This window comes from Bemisia tabaci, chromosome 6, assembly GCF_918797505.1.
Source record: "Bemisia tabaci chromosome 6, PGI_BMITA_v3".
Lineage (NCBI taxonomy): Eukaryota > Metazoa > Arthropoda > Insecta > Hemiptera > Aleyrodidae > Bemisia > Bemisia tabaci.
In genome coordinates, this window is record NC_092798.1 from 14,477,289 (window position 1) to 14,499,052 (window position 21,764).

General features: G+C 40.7%; 1 protein-coding gene across 1 annotated transcript in view; it reads left to right on the forward strand.

The window, feature by feature from the left end:
• The window catches only part of rdgC (retinal degeneration C), a 216,045-nt gene that overhangs the window by 180,766 nt on the left and 13,515 nt on the right, over positions 1-21,764 (forward strand). Inside the window, exons 12-15 of the mRNA XM_072301513.1 lie at positions 3,234-3,383; positions 9,990-10,076; positions 17,474-17,659; positions 18,834-19,098. Of these exons, the coding sequence (XP_072157614.1) occupies positions 3,234-3,383; positions 9,990-10,076; positions 17,474-17,659; positions 18,834-19,098 (688 nt within the window). The remainder of the gene's footprint in view (positions 1-3,233; positions 3,384-9,989; positions 10,077-17,473; positions 17,660-18,833; positions 19,099-21,764) is intronic.

Sequence of the window (21,764 nt, forward strand, 5' to 3'; positions counted from 1 at the left end):
ATCCGTAAGAATACCCCACAATAAAGTCAAATCGTGTCGAGATTGCGTAAACGCAGGTCCACGATGCGAATGCAGATTACTGTGCCACATTTTACTCCAATGATTTGTGCGTTGTTTCCTCCTCCGCGCCCGGCGAGAAACCAGTGGCGTGGCGTGCTTTGCGATGTATCGATTGATCGGTCATTTAAACCTATGGAAAAGTATCGAAAAACAGGGTGTTCGCAGCGAACGCCTTTACAATCGATTATTTACCACAGCTTCGAATGGGGAAATATCGATGGATCGAAAAGCACGCCACGCCACTGCAAGAAACGCGTAACTCCAATGGCGTTTCCATTGGAGATCCGCGGTTTATCCTCGAGACGGCAACTCTCTTTGTGCGAGCGACGGAGGCGAGCTTCCCTCTTCCACTTCCGAAATCCACTTTCGTTCAGCGAACAGTGAGTCGTTAAGAGGCTCAGCCACTTTCTTAAGCACGATTTCTTGAGGGGCTTTTATCTCCTTACTCTCCCAACAAAGCGACCCACTTTCGGTCCAAAGATCATATCAAATATGCCTCGCTGCACAATTGGGCAACGCTGCACTACGCGGAAGTACTTTTCACACAAAAAAACAACATGAACACGTATTTCCTCCCTTTTTTTTCAAAATCACCGCGCTGAAAAAAAAGTTGGCGCTCTTCTGATGTAAAAGCGTTTCTCAAGTTCCACGTGAGCCTTGTTCTCCGTATGAATCTGCACCCTGTGGGGCCCATGTAGAAATAATGATACACTTTTACGTAAGAGGAACGAATAAACCGTAAATACAGTGTTGAATATCTGCCTTTTTATTCTACCGTGATGAGGAAAAACGCCGCGTGAACATCCAAATGTTGTTAAATCTTCCCGGAAAATTTGGCAACGTCTTGCGGTTAATGCGATGTTCTTCGCCAGCAGATTATCACTGTCCTGCCGTGCTAGGTAAAAACATCGAGCGAGCATTCAAATGTTGCCAAATTTCCTCTTCGAAAATATTAAATTTTGAAAATATGTTATGAATATTTTTCCTTGAAATTTTAAGACTTTTAAGATCAAATTATGATCGGAGGCCTCTGAGAAATTCTGGAAGAAATATTTAAAAATTTCCTTGGAAATCCGGGATTTGTCGATGGAAACTTGGCAACGCCTAATGACTCATACGGTGTTCTTGCTTAGCACGGCAGCGTGAACTGCAAGTGCGCAGTGATTGGTGAGAAAATGATCGAATACGCAATTATTCGTGCTTATGTGTCGATCATTGTATTGCGTGAAAATGCATGCGTTTTTCTACTGTACGCTGCTATCGTCGCCTTGTTCTGCGCTGCTTCACTCCTCTTCTTTTATTTAACGCTTCTAAAGACGATAGACAACCCGGTTATTTATCACGGTTTCAGGACATTCCGTCAACGATTTTTTGTCCCCGCACCTGTTTTGTCCAGTAGTTTACGTCCTTGCATAAAATAAGCAACAATGACTTGGTCCAAGCGTTATATTTTGATCCGTGTGTAAAATTATATTGACATATAGTGGTGAGCAAATTGAGAGAGAAGGAGGTGTTGTTTTGCTAAATCATTTTTTAAATAAAACATTACTTCCTTCTTTTGACTCATATTTACAAACTGTCTTTGGTAAAACTTTGGTTTAATTTTCACCCTTAAAATTTTCGACTTAAAATATTCCATAAATACACCTTTTTCCTCTATTTTAATGAAAATATTACTTCATTTTAAAAACATCTTCCTTTTTAAAACGTGGCAGATATTTGTAAAACCTCATCCAAGCGATGACATCAACATTAATCTCAATGAGATGTAGTTGTGTTAAAAGATACTAATGAAAAAATGAATAAAAGAGAGCAAAAAACAATGAAGCAAGCAATCTTTGGTTTTAACCCATTTGTACATCGATCTCTTAGAGTCAAATACGTCCAAGTTTGAGCGTTTGGTTGCGTATACCACGCTGCAACACAGTAAAAGCACAAAATATATGAGAAAAAATTGAACCGCTTTGAAAATCCTTAAATTTGACACGGAACCACCTTAATACTTACAATACACTCAGTATATTTTCCTTTAAAACATTTTTTTTTTGTTTCCCATCAATATAAATGAGAATAATCCATACGGAGTGGGCAAACATTTCAAAACCATGAGTTGAAAAACGCTGACACCGCGAGTTCAAATGATAGAGCCAAACACGAAACGGAGCGGCGTGCGGCGTGCCGGCTGCCAGCGCGACACGCACACCGGCGCCTACAAACCTAACAGGGATACTTCACGCATTGCGCAATGCGTGAAGTATCCCTGTTAGGTTTGCAGGCGCCTGTGCGCATGTCGCGCTTCAACTACTTCATTCAAGGCGCTTCAAGCAACTATTTCGCAACAGAAGTGTTGCACAGTATCATACGATATTGAAGATGCTCCAATATATTAAGAAAGACAGGTATCCTTTGAGAGTACAGAGCTATCCTCGTAGAATAAATTAAGATACTGCAGCACAAAAAGGGAGCGGTATTCCAAAAACTCACTAAGTCCTAGCACATAATTTTTTAATTACATTAGAGAAAAAAGTGACTCGATTTAGGTAGAAACATTTTTGAGTATGCCGTCAAGAAGATTTTATTTTGAATCAAGAATAAAATAGCTGAATGAAACGGGTTTCTGCTTGGTGTAAATGCCGTATCTTTTTATATAAGCATCTCTTCTTCTTTAAACAATCATTATGTTCTGTATTTATTCATAAGGAATGCTTATTAAGCTTATAAGGAATACATTTTCATCGTAAGCAAGTGTCGTTTGTACTTACATGTGAACCAATTACCTTTGGGTCTCAATTGGTAGGTGGACCAAAACTCCCCTGCCGAAAAAACGAGTGTTCCCAACGAACACCTTAGTAATCGACTAATTACGACAGCTTCAAATGGGGAAATATGGATAGATCGCAAAGCGCACCACGCCACTGTAACCTTCATGAAATTTTAAAGAGAAAATATGATGCGTGGTGACGCCTTATCATGCCTTATCTGGTCGCCTCCTGTTCACGAAACGGTTCAAATGTAAAACCAGTATTTGCTAAGTGCCACTGCAAGGTACCGCACTGTCAAATAAACGTAACGATTGGTAAGTCCATAAATGAGTTTGACCTATAAGGTCCTTTTTATGTTACAAAATTTGTTTGGCTCAATTTAAATGCATTCTTGTATTTTTGTGATTGCAGAACAATTATGAAAGACTGTTACAACTTATCGAATTAGTATACCGATGGCTTCCGTTGGGCACCTTGGTCAATAATAAAGTCTTAGTAGTTCATGGCGGCATATCCGACATAACAGATTTAACACTTTTAAAGGGTTTAAGTAGAAGTAAGGTAAGTCAAACACTTTCTGTATTTTACATTGGGTAATCATTTCATCAAATACCTATATAAGAGGGGGAGAAATGTTATTTTTGGCTTTAAGTTTCAAATTTTTTTCTTCTGTGGGTATGCACTTTATACATATCCTTATAAACCATCCAAGCCTGGTTTGTTCCAAATATTCAGTTTATACAATCACTTTACGTCCCCAAAAAAGGGGCCTGAGGTCCTTTGCTAGGAATAAAATTTTAACGTGAATTTCTTTGCATTTTTATTGGTTCTAACATGCTGAACGGGCGACTATTCAAAACACCGATACTTAGTGATTTTGGATTTTTGTTTGAAATTTTGGGCTCTTGCTAACTGCCAAAGCTCCTCTCATGAACTGTTTCAAAAATTCAATTTCCAAAATTGTTCCGCAAGGTCTCTTTTCCAAGATAGCATCATATGCTCGTTTGAAATGTTAGCCATAGAATTCAATTCTTACTGAGTACATGATTATAATGCTCACTTGCTCACTTGGTGCACTGGGGAATAGTAATGCATTAGTAATGCCTCATCCAATCATTGATTATTGTTAAGTGGGCACGATGAGATAAAATCACATGTACATGGAAAAGTGCCTTCGATTTGTGCTCATGCTTGTATAGGCAGTTGCATAGTGGCGGCAAAATTTAGGGACGGGAAAAATATGCTTTTAAAATGTATTCCTTTCTTTAAAGTAACAACTACGCAAGTGGGATTTGAAGATTGGATCAAACTTGCTCAAAAGGGACATCGGTTTTTGACAGCTTGCTGGGGGAGGCGGGAGGGCCTCAAAGCTCTCTACCAAAGATTTTCCCGCTAGAACTATCATGAAGGTGGCTAAATACTGATTGTCGCAGGGGAGCAGAAAGCCAAATTCGGGCATTTGATTGTGCCGTATTTTTTTTATTTTTTTTTTTGAAGCGAACAGTGCGTAACTATTCCCAGACCTTCTTTCGTTAATTTTGAGCGCGACACTCTAACTCGATAATTTACATTTCTCTCAAATTGAAATTTCTGTGCCACGTTTATTTGTGCAGACGCATCGAAATATCGAATAGGTTCCGTCAACTTTAATTCAGAGTCTGGTCATCCGGTTAATAACTCACTGTAAACTAAATTGCCTATTTATGCTGTTTTATTAATGTTTTATTATTATTATTTATTTATCTATTTTTTTATATACGATGATGGTCATTTTTTCTTCATCGCCCTTCTCGCTCAGTACGAATAACTAAAAATTTACTGGCGATTTTCGGAAGTTGGCAACACTAGTTTTCTTCAATGACAAAACATTAAAAACAATCGATTCTAGATGAGGCAGACTGCTTCCACAAAAATATCGACCGTTTTACATACAGATGAATAGACGAAACGCAGCGTTGCCAACTAGCCAAGATCCACACCGTAAAAAATGCACCATATTAATTTTACCCATAGGTCTGCTTCACGGACAGGTGCGTGTATTCGAATTATATATCTTGATGATGGGGAGATCAAACCATTCGCGCATTGTTGCCGATTATTCAAACATAACACTGACTTTTTATTTTTCATTTTCATACTAAGGAGGAAAACAACTTTTTCAATATTGAGGTCTGTTTACAAATGTTCGATTATTATTCCTATTCGTCTCTTACAAACCTTTCAACTTGACCTTTCATCCCTTCCTCTTTTATTTTTTTCCTTTTGTTCCGCGAAAAATAATTATTTCTAAAAGTTTAGTGATGGCTAAATCAAAGAGATTGCGGTGTTGCAAGTCTCTGATCTTTTTTTTTAAATGAAACTGCCCAACAGTCTCTCTTGAAACTCTGTGTGAATTGTTTCACTACTCAAACATTATTACAAAAAAAATGTCATTAAGGTATTTTGATCAGTATTCTCTCGAAAATAAAATTACGATCGGAGATTCTTAAAAGAGATTCATCGAAATTGGAAGGAACAGATTAAAAACATCTCTCGGCATTATAAATATCATCAATGCGAATCTATGAAACAAGAGTGAGTAGGCATTCTTAAGATATCAAACGAATTTTACTAGAAACTGTTTTCATTTTAAATTTTTGGAAAAATAATTAATCAAAGACGCCTAAAGGTACAAAGCAGTTAATTTTTCTCGAAAATAAAGTATTTAAATCCAGAATTAAAGCTGAGAGGAGCCGAACGTGGAATGTGCTCTCAATTGAAGCAACTGGGATGCGCCTTAATTAGCGTATATTGAATCCATTTTTTGCCAGACATTCATGTAATGAAACCAGTATGTTATAAAAAATGTGTTCGATTTTTCAACGTATACTTTCTTCCAGTGTAAATTCGCCTTCACCAAACTTCACCGCAATAATAAAAATTGTAAATGACCAGTGTTCGAAACTCACCTTTGGGTTTCAGGAGCCATGTGGCGCAACAAGCTCGATTCTTAGGGGCCATTGAGATTTTTTAGGGGCCAGATTGACTTCTCGCCTATGTACAATATCACGGCGCATTTAGTGAAAAGTTAGACGCAAGATTTTTTAGTTACAGAACTAGTAACTTTAACTTGGGGAAAATTTCGAGAAATCACCAAACGGAAAAATTAGGATTTTTTTTTGGAGGGGGAGGGGCAATTTTTAGGAGCCACGTTGGCGCAGAGCCTTCATTTTTTAGGCGCCGTGGCCGATTTCTTACGCGCATTTGGCGCCTGTGAGTTTCGAACACTGTCTATGACATCACTATCTGGCGACAGTGCTGCGGTCTCGCGGGGGCTGTTTGAAACGAGGGGCATGAAACGGATTGAATGGCGAGGCCCTTTCACCTTTCTCAGTTTTATTGAGCCAGTTCCGTTTAAGTGTTTGAAATACGACTGCTCCTTTAGTCCTTTGCAGCTGCGACCATACGCCACAAAGGCCTCACATGCGACCTGGCGATCATGCCATGAGAAGAAAAGTGCTCGGCCGAACGGACTTTGATCCAGCTGTTTGACCAAAGACCTATACCGCGGTTAAGCTCAGTGGCTGAATTTGCACTTCAAACGATTCGTCGGTCTCCCAGAATATTTCAACGTCAAAAAGCGGTCTTCGCGGCAGCGTTAAAAAGGAGTAGGAGAGAGTGTGGGGTGGCCGATAATCACTGTGGAATTAGGAGTGTTCACGAGTGGCAGCCGATATAGAAAAAGTTTGATAGAGTCAAGGAAATGAGGACTCACGGTGAAAGCTCACACTGGAAAAAAAAATGTCGCTTGGATCTAGAGTCCAGACTCTATAAAACAATAACAAGAAAAAATACTCTTGATTCAATCGGATTTTTGCTTGAATGAAAAAGAAATCCGCTTTAGATTGAAAGGGTTGGTTCTCGATTTAAGCAAAAATCTGATTGCATCGAGTGTATTTTTTCGTGTCTTTGTTTTCAAGAGTCTGGGCTCTAGATCCAAGCGATTTTTTTTCCAGTGGCACGATTTTCAGCAAAAAACGCAACTCACGTCAGGATTGAGGCGTTGGGTGCAAAAAGGGCATTCTTGGTTGCGGTGTTTCAGGATCTCCATTGCTAATTCTTATTTTAGAGAGGAAATAATTCGATCAATTTTTTGAAATTTCACATATTCAGCCCTGTAAAATCATAAAGAATACATTTTAGTGAGTTTCGTTACGTGAATCGTGTTTTACGTGTTATTTTGGCTGAGACACATGTCTTGGAATGCTCAAATTCGTACCCTCCTGGTTCATTGTTCCTCAGACAGTCGTATCTTCATTGCAACTCGTCGCACTCAGGCCACGACACTTAGCGCCTTGCTACAGCCCGAGCAACTATTCTAACTCCCCGGAGCGCAAATTGCCTACCCGCCTAATTGAAGGCATTTCGTCGCGCTACGTCGCGTCGCGTCGCGTCCGAACTCCGAGCCCGTTGAAATTAACACGTTATTATCTTAGTTAGGAGTCAGGCCCGCCACATCCCATCTCGGGCCCTGGTACCAATTTTCTGGCCCGGGCCCCTAGCACAGGGGGGGGGGGGGGTCCGGGGGCCTCCCCGGGAAATTTTTGAAATTTTAAATCTATTTGGACGCATTATGAAGCTCTTATGATGGAGATTTTCCATCAATTTCTGCAGAATAATTACGCCTTTTTGTTTACTTTCAGCACCAAAAACTTTCGAATTGTTGCATTCAAAACATCTATAAATTTTTTTTTGAGGGGGCAATGATAATTTTCAATTCTATGGGGAGCCGGGCCCCCCTGGACTCCCCTTTCGTACGTCTATGGCAAGGGAAGTTAAGCCATTGAAGTCGAGGATGCCCAGAAAGGAGCCTCTTAGCATCCGACAACGGAAGAAAATGAAACACAGTTACTAAAAATATCATTCTACATATACTCAAAATCTTGAAAATCTCTAAAAAAGTAAGAAAAATTTTATAGTGCCCTAGCGTGTTTTTGAAACTTTATTCACCTTTTGCGGAATTTTTAGGGTAATTTTTTCACTTTTCCCACGAGACAAGGGTTACACATGAATTCGTAGTGGTTTGTCACCTGCGTCACGGGCCCCTCCAGGGCCCGGGCCCCGGTACCAAGGACCCAGTATCCCCCCCCTTGTGGCGGGCTGTTAGGAGTTGATTTCAGTGATTTTTGATGCATGAATCGTGTTCTACGTTGAATTTTGGTTAGGAAAAATGTATCGAACGCTGAACCTCGTGCCTGGTCTATAGTGCTTCAATCCTTCATTTTTTCTATCTCAAGGCCCGTTTTGCGTAGCCCCATTGCAGAAAATGGAGATGTTGCATGTGTGAGGAATTTGCGATTTGACTATTGATTCTTATGTAAAAGTTCGCGAGAACCACGATGGTGCCACTGGTTTTCTCTGAAGTCAACTCCCAAGTTAAAAAAAAAGCTCTCAAGTTGAGGCCAAAATGGAGGGGATATCCCACGCTATCCATGAGAGTCCACGTCTACAACCAAGACAAACTCTCCATGCAAAGATAGGGAGCAAATACATTGACAGGGCTGCCACTTAATTTGGGGACTCTAAAACTGAAAACACGGCAACTCTGTCTAATGTATTTGCTCCCTATCTTCGTCATGGAGAGTTTGTCTTGATGTAGACGTGGACTCTCAGGGTAGGGGTGGGATATCCCCTCCATTTTGGCCTCAACTTGAGAGCTTTTTTGAGCTTGGAAGTTGATTTCAGAGAAGGACTAGTGGCACCATCGTGTTTTTCGCGAACTTTTACATAAACATCACTTTTGATGTTTTTGTCAAATCGCAAATTCCTCACACATGCAACATCTCCATTTAAGTTAGCGGTTAAGAAGCAAATAGAGGTAAACCCAAACCCGTGTCCTACGACAAAATGTAGGTAGATTAACTTTATGCGATTGACGTTGTCCAAGGATTATTGAGCGTCTGAGCTTGCACGGCAACGTTGCAGCAAGCTTTGTTCGTTAATAAATTGCGTCAGGGAGATAAAAGCCGAAGCTTTCATTATTTATAGCCGGCCCGCACCTTTCTTCCGATACAAGGTTTCAATTTAATCTTCTCCCTCCCGCGCACCAAAAATCCCTTCTATCATTTGTTTGGGGGCCCAATCATGCAACTTCTTCCAATTGATTATATTGGTAAGGGTAGAGTCCCTCACCACCAACGATTCCTCCGAATTGTGTACCACCTCCAAAGTCACGTACTCGTGGCGCACACACAATGACACACAAATCCTCTTCTCTACTCAAAAGAGCGTAACTCCGTTCCAGGGTTGCGAAATTGACTCACACTATTTAATTTTTACAGAGGTATGGTTTATAATGCCATTTCTGTCCAAAATGTTGCCGATTTTTGTGGGTGTAAGACAAACAAAAAAAAATAATAAATGAACAATTCAGCAAGAGATATCCAGCGGTTTCCCAGTAAAAATTCAGTTAAAAAGCGAAAATTTTGCCGCGTTGAAATGTAGCTATGTTATTTTGTTTGTATAACGAAAAACGGCACGATACGCGGAGCCTTATGAAGACGAGTTAAGGTGATTCGATGGACGCCATATTTTGTGTCAGAACGGCATGCGATATATATCGCATCAACTGGTTCCATTTTTTCAGCTAATCTCGCATTTTTCTCGAATTTTGAGATCGCAATTCTGTCGTCAGGGTGACTAAAGCACTCACTTACCAATTTTAACAAAGAAATTCAACGTAATAGAGGCGTGGTTTTTTCAGAGAGAAAATATCGCATTCGAGTGCATTTTCGATATCATTATCGAATGCGATGTTTTCTTGCTGAAAAAACCACGCATTTATTACGTTGAATTTCTTCGTCAAAATTGGTAAGTGAGTGCTTTAGTCTCCTGACAACAGATTTGCGATCTCAAAATTGGAGAAAAATGACGAGTAGCTGAAAAAATGGAACCAATTGATGCGATATATCGCATGCCGTTCTGACACAAAATATGGCGTCCATCGAATCACCTTTAAGTTTCATCTAATATCTAAAACTTCCAAGGAACCCTCAAATTGATCTCTCTCTAAAACAGTATGACTTCAGAGAGAGCCCTCTTCTCAATTAATATGTGCTTTATTTTTTCCTTTTTTTTGAAAAAAAAAATTGTGTAATGATTATTGAATCATTTTCTTGCATTTTTCAGTATGTATCATTGTTACGACCGCCCGTCCTTGAGCAACCATCTCCAGTTCCTGGGTCAGAGGTCATCGACAAAGCTGAATGGAAGCAGGTAGGGAAAAAATCAAATGTATATTTTATTTATGAATACATTTTGCACAGAGATCATCATTACTATCGATCGGCAACAGATATCACGATAAAAAGAGGTGGAGTTGTTGGGTGATTTGGGCCCTTCCAATGAATTAGGTCACCAACACAAATTTTGCGTTACTATCCCAACTTGGGATGCCGCACTACCACGATTGATTGGAAATACCTCATCACTCAACGAATTAAGATAGCGCCTCAATTTTAGGCAGATGCGGATCCAGCAATTTGACAACACCGGATCTCCTCCATTTAAATCTATGCTAAATAATCGATTCTTGTCGGAGCTCCTGACCCCTCCAAGAATCGATACATTCCCATAGGTTTAAATGGAGAAAATACGATGTTGCCAATTCGCTGGGTCCGCCAATGATTTTAGGGGACGACCCCTAACACTTTTTTTTCCGTGATCGGTATTTGTATTTTATATGGGAGTTCAGAACATATAAATAAAATTAGCTCGTTTTAGAATATATCAAATCTTCCTCCTTTTTCTTACACGTAGAGAAAAGTGCGAGGTTTCAAGCAAAATATTCATGAATCACAACATTTCCCCACTAAAATATGTTCACAAGTGATGAGCCTGGTTCTTGTAAACTTACCTATTTTTCACCCCAACTTTATGACTGAATTTTCACAACTTTGCTACTTTGGACTTTTACAACCGATTGACTTTCCGTCCCTTTGGCTTCACTTTGCTAATCGGTATTCGACTTTGGAACGCCCTGGTAAAATTGGCGATGGAAGCTGCGTTTTAAAGTACCATAGGAATTCTTATGGCCGACTAACGAAGGCTAGAGTCCCTTTATAACCCAGAGTTAAGACAACTCACTTTTGGTTCGGCTGAAAGTGGCCTAAAAAAAAAATCCAATTCTGATTGGTTCTCGCTCATGGAGGCCGAAACGAGTGCACCAAGATGGCGGTACCTCGAATGTGAACAAGAATAATGAAAATATCACCTAATTGTGGTTTATCAAGAGTAAATTGTTATTTCCATCGGTCCAAAATGAAAATAGATTAAGAAATTATTCACAAACCAATCTCATTTTCTTTTTAATTGATCAATTTGTTGATGTTGTTGTTTTTGTGTGACAGACATCGCAGGATTCCTGATCCTTATCCCTCAATATCGTTCGTTTGGGTGCACTCGTTTCGGCCTCCATGGCCAGCCAAGGCCGGCTGCCAGTCAGCTGATAATCGAGTTGTCTTAACTCTGGGTATAAAGGGACTCTAACGAAGGCTATAGAAAATCACATAGCTGGCTGTAGAAAGCGGAGCAAATCATATAGCCGGGCTATACGAAGCTATAAAAAAGTATACAGTCGGGCTATAGTTTCTATCGCCGGGCTTTACACTTTATCGCCATTGGCTATAAAAGACTATAAGAAATTGTGTAGAAATTCGTGTGCTTTGGAAATCATTAAGTTTTTTACGGAACTACCTTAATGTTTACAAAACACACATTATATTTTCCTTTAAAACACATTTTTTTTTCATCAATTAAAATGAGAATAATCCATACAGAGTGTGCAAACATTTCAGAATCATGAGTTGAAAAACGCTGACTCCGCGAGATTAAATATTAGAGCCTAACACAAAGCGGAGCGGCGACGCACTGGCGCCTACAAACCTAACAGGGATACTTCACGCATTGCGCAATGCGTGAAGTATCACTGTTAGGTTTGTAGGCGCCGATGCGAGTGTCGCGCTCTCTGCCCGCCCGCCGCGCCGCAGCGTGCCACGGCGTATGAAGCAACTATTTCACACCAGAGGTATTGCACAGTATCATAAGAAATTGAAGGCGCTCCAACATATTAAGAATGACAGGCATCCTTCAAAAGTACGGAGCTTTCCTCGCAAAATATATCAAGATACTACGGCACAAAAAGAGAGCGGTAGTCCAAAAACTCACTAAGTCCTAGTATCCGTATTTAGTAACGTTTAGCATAAACTTTATCGTATGGCTAATGCTTAATCGCCATCGGCTAAAAGGCATAAGAAATGTCAGCCGGCTACAGAAGCTATTGGAAATCTTACAGCCGGCTTTAAGTCTATGGTATTTTGGAACACAGATTCTACTGCCAATTTTTACCAGGGCGTTACATTATACAATTCTATGAATTGACACAATCTCTATTTTTCAGTTTCCACGACTTTATTACTTTACAAGTTTAAAACATGCATGAAACTTAAAAAGTATGAAAGATGAGCCCTTCAAAATCAAAAATTTTTGGGGGATAAATAAACCTGGTTCTATGAGAGGTGGCGCGAACAGGAAACTTCTTGGAAGATCTGTTCAACAGTTGACACTTTTTGCCGTTTCACGATTCTTACCGGAGCAAAAGGTTAATTTCTCACGTAAAATCCGCCAGTTCTATTTCCTGTCGACATAGCGACTACGCACCGATGACGTTCCCTATAAACGATAAACCAGCCACTCAGATTCCGTCGCTCCGTCTATAAATCTTCTACAAAATCTTATACGCATCACTTGTGCGGTTCACAGACACACTCTCCAGAGCAGTCAACTCTTGCACCTTTCGAGCAAGGTGGCTCGATCAGGCTCGGCATGTTTCGATATTTCATCCACTCCCATTCTGCCGTGCTAGGGAAAAACACCGCATGAATCTTCGCGCATTGCCAAATTTCTTTTGGTAAAATACGAATGGAGATGTTGCATGTGTGAGGGATTTGCGATTTGGCTGTTGATTTGTAGGTAATAGTTCGCGAGAAACACGATGATGCTACTGGTTTCATCTGAAATCAACACCCAAGCTCAAAAAAAGCTCTCAAGTTGAGGCCAAAATGGAGGGGATATCCCACGCTATCCTGAGAGTCCACGAATACATCAAGACAAACTCTCCATGCAAAGATAGGGAGCAAACACATTAGCAGGGTTGCCGTGTTTCCAGTTTTGGAGTTCCCAAATAAAGCGGCAGCCCTGTCAATATATTAGCTCCCTATCTTTGCATGGAGAGTTTGTCTTGATGTAGACGTGGACTCTCAGGGTAGGGTGGGATATCCCCTCCATTTTGGCCTCAACTTGAGAGCTTTTTTTGAGCTTGGGCGTTGATTTCAGAGAAAACCAGTGGCACCATCGTGTTTCTCACGTACTTTTACTGAAGAATCAACAATCAAATCGCAAATTCCTCACACATGCAACATCTCCATTCTCAGGAAAACTTCTGAAAATTTGCCGCCCGATATTCCAGAGAATTTTCTTCGCAATGTGATCTAAATCATCGGAAAATTTCAAGTAGAAATATTTATTATTCGTCTCGAAAATCAACATTTGAAGAGGGGAATTTTGGCAACTCTCGGATGTTCTTACGGCGTTTGTCCTTAGCACAGCAGCGTTAGACAGCACACAAATCAAGCCTATGCACTCCGATCTCGAGTGAATTATGGGAAGCCCCGTCTCGTCTTGGTTCCCACCTCGAAAAATGCAAAAATCTCCGTCTCCTATTTCCTTCCGGGTCTCTTCTTTCAGCTGCACAATTGGTCCTCGGTTTAGGTGACAAGGTTCTCTTAGGAGGATGTAACGATAACACAGTTGCCAGATATAATGGATATAGTTTAAACCGGAGTCAGCTTAACTGCATTTCACATTGCCTAGAGTACCTGTGTAGCGAGAGTATGGACAGATCGCTTCATGGAGGGCTTAGGGCCCAAAAGTGCAGCCACCCTTCTAACCAACTTTGAACGCGCAAAATTTCACTGCCAGTCTGCAGATTCCAATTCTAACCAAGATGGCTAAAGATTTTTTTTTTTTTTAAATAACTTTATTAAATAAAAGTACATGTTGTCACCACTACCAATCCACTACCACATTTATGGCTAAAGATATGTACATATATGAGCGTTCTTCCGCAAAAATGAGTAAATTAATGCGAAAACTAAGTCAAGTTCGTGCTTTATAAACGATGGTTCGTAACAATTGTATTAATAAATCGCTCTGGATAATTGAAATTCATAGGTTGGCTGCATTTCTGGGCCCTAACTTTATTTGCGGAGGCATCGGTAAAGACCTGATGGATTTTCAGAGTTTCACATCTGTCTATACTCTCGCTATACGGGTACTCTAACATTGCCTAACATCCTCTCATGCTTAATATCGTGCAGGATTGTCTATTCAACGGCCCGGTTATTGAAATTGATAGACAAAGAAGACATAAGGAGTATGAACTATCCTATCGGTTGAAATGGGCGGTTCCTATGGACTAAGGGAGAAAATTATGGACTAACTATCGAGTCCCTTGTGGGTTGCCGTTACAATATTACATAGTCTCTTACTTACCTCCTTTGTCCATTGCAACCACCCGATCCACCAATGGGATCCCTCTATAACTCTTTTGTCTTCTTTGTTTATAGCTTTGTCTATCAATTTCAATAATCGGCCCGCAGGTTAGGTTCCTCTCTGTCACCCTCTTCTTGGTAAACCTGATTGCTGGTAGATAAAATACTCCCCGCAACAGTGGTGATTCTTGAAAGTCGGCAATACTGTTTTTTTTTTTTTTTTTTTTTTTTTTTTTTTTTTTTTTTTTTAAATTTAAATTCATCGAAAATATCAATTTTAGGTGAGACAGGCTGCGAATCGATGTTTTACATACATTTAAATAGAGGTTGTTTTCCCCTCATTTAAATGTGTGTGAAACATCGATTTTCGGTGAGGCAGCTTGCCGCACCTAAAATCGATATTTTCAATGCCTTTCAATGGAGGAAAACAGTGTTGTCAAATTTCAAGAATCGCCACTGCCCCGCAAACACACCATTTGAAGAAAGAAACGCGATGCGGACCACGCAAATCATGCGTTAGGGAAGAGCTTTCCGATATTTTTAAGGTGCTTAACGTGATTTTTGTGCAATTTGCCGACATTATCTCACTGTTGGCTGTGCCCATTTTGTGCAACAGCCTCATTCACGAAAGAGAGGAATAAAAAATCAGACAACAGGAAACAGCGTAGCACACTCAGCCACGAGATTAGTTTTAACGGATCGGGCAGTGGCGTGGCGTGCTTTGCGATATATCGATAGATCCGCCATTTAAACCTATGGAAAAGGATCGATAAATAGGGTGTTCATAACGAGCACCTTATAATCGATTCTTTACCATAGTTTCAAATAGGGGAATATCGATGATCGATTGGTCGCGCCTCGCTACTGGGATCGGGGTATTTATCAAACGCACCACCCGTTGGAATCAATTCGTCACTCTCCTGACATGACGAAAGGGCGTAACTCTTTCGCGGGATGAGCCTTGCCGTCCGTACAGCCCAATGCTTTCCAGGGTTCACGAAAAAATTGTGCCACGCCCTCCCGCTAGAGCGCGCCTTTTCAACCGTCCGAGAACCCGAAAATCACCAGAAAAAGGTGACTTGCACCCTTCTAACGAGTCCGTATTCATTTGTATGCTGAAGGCACCCACTCACGACGGGAGGGGGAGGTAGGGGGGATGGAGGGGGGGAGATTGAAAAACTAAGTAGCATCTCCGGCCACAGTGCTTGGTATTTATTGGCGTGTCACTCTCGGAAGACCAATCGGGAGGCGCAAAGCTCAAGCAATCGAAAACCGCGTAAGTTGTATGGAAATAGAATGTAAAAACGCGGTTTTTGCGCGGGATGGCAGCTTCGGGTGGCGCCTGCCTGCGGGCCGGGTCATTTCTCTTCGCGGCGGGGTGAAAAAGCGGCACTAGGTGAGAACAGAGACGTGAACGGGGAAATCATTCGGCCGTCTTAAGCAGTGGCGTGGCGTGCTTTGCGATATACCGATTGATCGGTCATTTAATTCCTATGAAATAGGATCGATAAACAGGGTGTTCGCAGCGAACACCTTAATAATCGATTCTTTACCACGTATTCAAATGGGGACTTATCGATAATCGATCATTCACGCCACGTCACTGGTCTTAAGAACGCCGCACACTGGAACGAGTCAGTAGGAGATGGCGGACAAAATTTCGAAACTTTGAAAGCTTATATTTTCAAAAATATGAAACAAAAAAGTTTGAAAGTGGCTCCATTGGTTTTCCGTAAAATTTCCTCTTGGAAACACCCTTGAGAATTGAACTTGTGACGAAATAAACATACAAATTTGAAATTTTAGCCAAAAATGTCACGTTCGACCTCTTCTATTAGTTCGTACCACTGTGCGCCGTACGAATAGTGAGATGTTGCGAGATTTCCTCCAATAAAATAAAAATTTCTGGGAAGAAGTGGACCGCGCTTAGCAGGAAGGAACCAAGCCGCATCAGCTATTGCCAATTTTAACAGGGCAATTTAATTTTTTACAAGATAACGTTTGTACGGATTTCTTTAAAAATTTTGAAAACTTTGCTTCGTACTAAGCAGAAAATTCACTGAAATTGGCGCAAAAATCTGCATAGTCGTTTTCATGTAAAATATTAAATTGCCAGATTAGTGGCGGTAGCTGATGGTAGTTCTGCTTAACGCGGTCCAATTGTTAACTTTTCTCCTTACAATATCCGACAAAATTTACTTGATATTTTCCTAGTGTGTCTGAAGATTTCGAGGGAAAATGGAAAAAAATGAACGTTTTTCTGCCAAACGGAACTATGTGCATTCTGACGTGAGCCCTGTTATGCATAAATGCGTATGGGTCTCAGGGCTCACGTCTTAATGCACATAGTTCCGTTTGGCAGAAATACGCTCAAATAATATTTTGTCAATTATGGAAACCAGGTAATATAATGTCGCAGACTTCTTGTCGCGCTTTATTTATTAAATGAAAAACTACTCAACGGCAATTCTTTAAAACTGTCGTGATTTTTCCACGCCGCGCGAAGAGAATTCTGCGAAAACTTCAAAGAGTGATACAGATTTACTCTCGTTAAAAAAAATAAAATGGGAGCGGAGATGTTCAAACACCGCAAATGAGATACATGGATGCGTACCTACACCATTGAATTGCATCCTATTCACTAAAAAAGACTAAACTAAAGTGGAGCACCTAGAATAAACAATACCTAGAGAGAAAATTATCTCTACTAATAAACAACGTATGTACGCGACCAGCCAAACCGTTGATGCTAACGCCTGGATGCATCTTTCCGAGCTTAATGACTGTGCATGTTGCATACTCGATAAAATGAAGGCGCTACGGTTTTTTCATATCAACGTCACGCGCCTGGATGCAACTATTCGAGCCAACTGACTGTGCGTGTTGCATACCCAATAAGATGAAGGCGCTACGGTTTTTTATATCAACAGTCGCACGCAGCATGTTATAGTACGAAAGGCGATACGATTGGAATCCATTTCTGATTGGCTCTCGGATTTTAATGGCAGATTATCCTGTTGAGGCACGTACCATCTGTGACGATAATATCCTTCCCTGTTTCAGGTTTTCGATGTCCTGTGGAGCGACCCGCAAGGCTCAGAGGGCTGTGTTCCTAATACTCTTCGGGGTGCGGGCACGTATTTCGGGCCTGACGTCACAAATTCGTTCCTAGAGAAACATAATCTCAGTTACTTAGTTAGGTCTCACGAGTGTAAATTGGACGGTTATGAAATCACGCACGGAAATAAGGTAAGCAGCTTGTATGTATATTTCAACCCTTGATCGAAATTCGCTTCAGCTTCATCAGCCCCTCTCGTAGCTAGGAAAGTTTAAGGGTCGTATTCATACTGCCGTCCTAAGGAAGAACGCCGTATGAGCCATCACTCGTTGCCAAATTTCCTTCAATAAAAACCGAATTTACTGGGACAATTGCGAATACTTTTCTTCATATTTTTCATACAATTTCTTCCGCAATTTAATCTAAAATATTTGAAAATTTCAAGTTAATGTATGCTTAATTGGATTACATTTTGCAATAAGGAACCACTATCTCTGGCTCTCTCATAAAAGGACGTATCTGCATAGGGAAGCCAACGGCATATATGTTGTTTCTAAAATGGGCCAGAAATAGTGGTTCCTTTTTGCAAAATGTAATCCAATTATCCTCTATACTATTTGATTTATCCATAGAATTTTGGCTCCTCTCAAATGTTCATAAGGCGTTCTTCCTTCGCATGGCAGCATAGTCGTACCTTAAACATACCTTTTCCGTATAGGTAACCCCGTAAGGTTTACCTACATTGTGATAAAAGAAGACGTTAAGAAGACTTTAAAACAACATCATAAAAAGGAAATTTTTTGTGGAAGTGGAGTGAAAATCAGCAGTTCACTTTTAGAAATGGGCCCTTGCTAGGGATTACAATAATTCACTACCACAAAAAGCACAAAATACTAAAGAAAATATTTTGCGAGTTCTATAAATTTTAAGACAGATTTGCATTTACCTCGAAGTTTGTCAAAATCAAAGAATTTTCCCCCGTATTTCGAACTAACTGCAGTGGAAAATCATTGCAATCCCAAAGGATCGATTTCAAAAGTAATACAATTGAATCATTGTTACCAGATTGTGCTGAAAAAGCACCACTATTCCCAATTTAAACCCATATTATGTATCTCACTTTAATTGCACAACCTGGCAACTTTGAGTTGAATCTTACTCAAGGCAAAGACCTCGAAAGCAGAGAATTCCGAGGCTTAAAGAAACGCATAAACCTCCCGCAGATTGTGAAGTTGGGAGTGTATTTCAAACTTTTCCTAGGCGCCAATCGAAATATTCTTGAGCCATTTTTCTTTAGTAAACAACCCTTCTTTTCACGCTAGCTGAAATTTGTAACAGGACCATGTGACTTACGTGAAATTTCAGGTGATAACAATATTCTCAGCGTCCAACTATTACGAAACGGGTTCGAACAAAGGTGCTTACATGAAGCTGCTGGGGCCTGATCTGGATCCACACTTCGTGCAGTTCAACGCGGCCACTATCGCGAGGACACATAACAAAATGCTGTCTTTTAAGCAAAGGCTCGGTGTCATCGAGCGGTCGGCGATAAAAGAGCTCCAAGGCATCATCCATTCGTGTAAGGACAGATTGTTGACAGAGTTTGAGCGGAGCGATCCCAGTAGGTTAGGTAAGCGCAAAACGTTTTAATACTCTTGTCTAGATTGAAATTGAATATTTTTAAAGTATTAGCCATATCGACGGTGTAAGTTGGCAATCACATAACTTGTTTGCGGTGTCTGAAAATCTCCGCCTCCATGTTATTTTTTTAAAGGAGAACAAATTGACATCATTCCCTGAAGATTTTGCAGAATTTTCTTCGCACAGAGAAGAAAAGTCACGGCAGTTTTAAAGAATTGCCGTTGAATAGTTTTCCGTTTAAAAAATAAAGTATGACAGGAAGTCTGTGACGTAGCAAACCGAGTTATGTGATTGCCGACTCACACCGTCGGTTTCCTTTAAACTGCAACTTCTGAGCCCTACTCGTTTTAATTAAAATACATCTTTTAAAGATACCACTATTCGAACTCCCGGGAGTCCATTTTGCCTTCTCTCCCAGTTGAAGGCGGTTCCGCAGTCTTCGATGAGTGATGGGCTCTCAGTTAGAGCAAGTGGGCCCCCGTGTTGTGACCGAGTTATGTGATTGCCGACCTACACCATCGATATACCATACACACTTTTATGAAGGAAACTTACGGACTACTTATTGGAATTGATGGTTAGAGCGGAAGACAAAGAGGACAAACAGAAAATAGAGCGATCCTATTCGTTGAAACGGGACTTTCTGAGAGACTAAGGGAGAAAATGATGGACTAATAGGATTGCATTTTGCAAAAAGGAACTAAGAACATTCCAATATTTTTAACATTGTGCAACTTTTTTCACCTTGCAAGTATAAACTGCTGATCATCTAAACAAAACTTATCTTTGCTCCAAATAATAAACTATTTATTTAAGACAAAGGCTACCTTTGTAAATTTAATTTTTTGCATGATTTTAATACCTTTATTGCCAAGAAGTTGCACAATTCTGTAATCATTGGAATTCTCTTGGTTCCTTTTTGCGTAATGCAATCCAATAATATGTCTTTCGTGGGTTACCGTCTGCTAGTCGATTACTAGCTCTTTTGTCCATTGCAACTACCTGTCTCAACCAATTGGATCGCTCCGTTTCTCTTTTTTCTTCTTCGGCTATACAGCTTTGTCTGTCATTTTCAACCATCAACCGCTAGGGGTCCAAAAAGTTCCGAGCGTTCCTTCAAAGTCGATCAACCTTTCCTTTTTTTCGCCAAACCTTATGATCGCTTTTTCATGAATACAAAGAAATTATAAACTTTTACCCAAAAGATCGGACTTCTACCCGCTGAAACGCCGTATTATCTGATTACCGAGATTATCCCGTTTTGCCGGACTGGCAGCCCTCTTCCATTTCATGCAACCACCAAACTGGGCGGGCCGGTCGGGTGGTCGGGAAGTTTGCGCATCTCTGGAGGAGACTTTGAAAATTTTCAATGAGATTTTTTTTCCACACATCTAAAAATTCCAGAAAATGAATGAATCAATTCTCCACACAATCATCAGTACGGTCGCCGATAACCTAACTCGAGGATTGAGCCGCGCAGCGGTCAAGCGGTCAGCCCCCCAGTAAATGAATAAAATTAGATCAAAACGTCTGAAACATTCAGCGCTTTTCTGAGTTTTGGCACAGATATGATTTTGGATCCGAGCGTTTTGTTTGACAGAGGTTCACAGTGGAATTTCCCCCGCGGACCCTCCATGATAGCCCTTCAACGGGCAATTAGGTCCATCAGGTCGAAAGTTTTGACGAGGTCGGGGAACAACTTTGATGAGGCCGTAATTGGGTCGCTCCATGCCGAAAGTTCATTACAAAGAGTCGCCGGCGAGGGTAGGGCGCTCCACGCAAGAATGTCAAAGGCGCTCACCTGCTGGGGTTGCCTCAAGTAACTCTCAATTAAACCGCTTAGTTTTCAATCCGGGCCAACTCTAAACTCTCGTAAAACGTTGAGCCCGACCGCGACCACACGCAGACTGATTTTTCGCCTCAACTTCGCCAACTTTCTCCCGCTGATAACTTTTTTGCGGCGCACGGTGGAGCGAGAATAGATAAGGGTTTTTGATGAGAGTGTTTCCTATTAGTGGCGAGGCGTGCAGGAGGGGGGAGGGGGGAGGGGGGAGGGTTCTCCTAGACGCCCCTCTCCTCTAGATCAGAAGGAGGATGTTAGGTGTCAGGAAAATGTTCGAATTCACCATTAAAAAAAACACGATTTTAAACAGTTTTGAGGTACGTTTACGTTTGCAAGTTGGTTTTGGAAAATAAAAAGTAACGAAAGACTCGTTAAATTTATAAACAAAAAATAAATTCTCAACAATTTTGCGCCCCTCAGAATGTTGCGCCCTAGGCTACAGCCTATGTAACTTATTGGTAAATCCCGCCCTGGAGGCGTGGAATACCGACTATTAATATTTTTTCCATTTAAATCTATGGGAAAAAATCTATTTTTAAGCCATTCGTCGTCATTTAAAGCATTCGTTGCAACACCCTGATAGTCGATCTTTTATCATACCGACGGTGTGAGTCGGCAATCACATAACTCGTTTGCGGTGTCTGAAAATCTCTCTATTTTATTTTTCAAAGAAGAACAAATTGACATCATTCCTTGAAGTTTTCGCAGAATTTTCTTCGTAAAGAAAAGAAAAATCACGGCCGTTTTAAAGAATTGCCGTTGAATAGTTTTCTGTTTAAAAAATAAAGTATGACTGGAAGTCTGCGACGTCG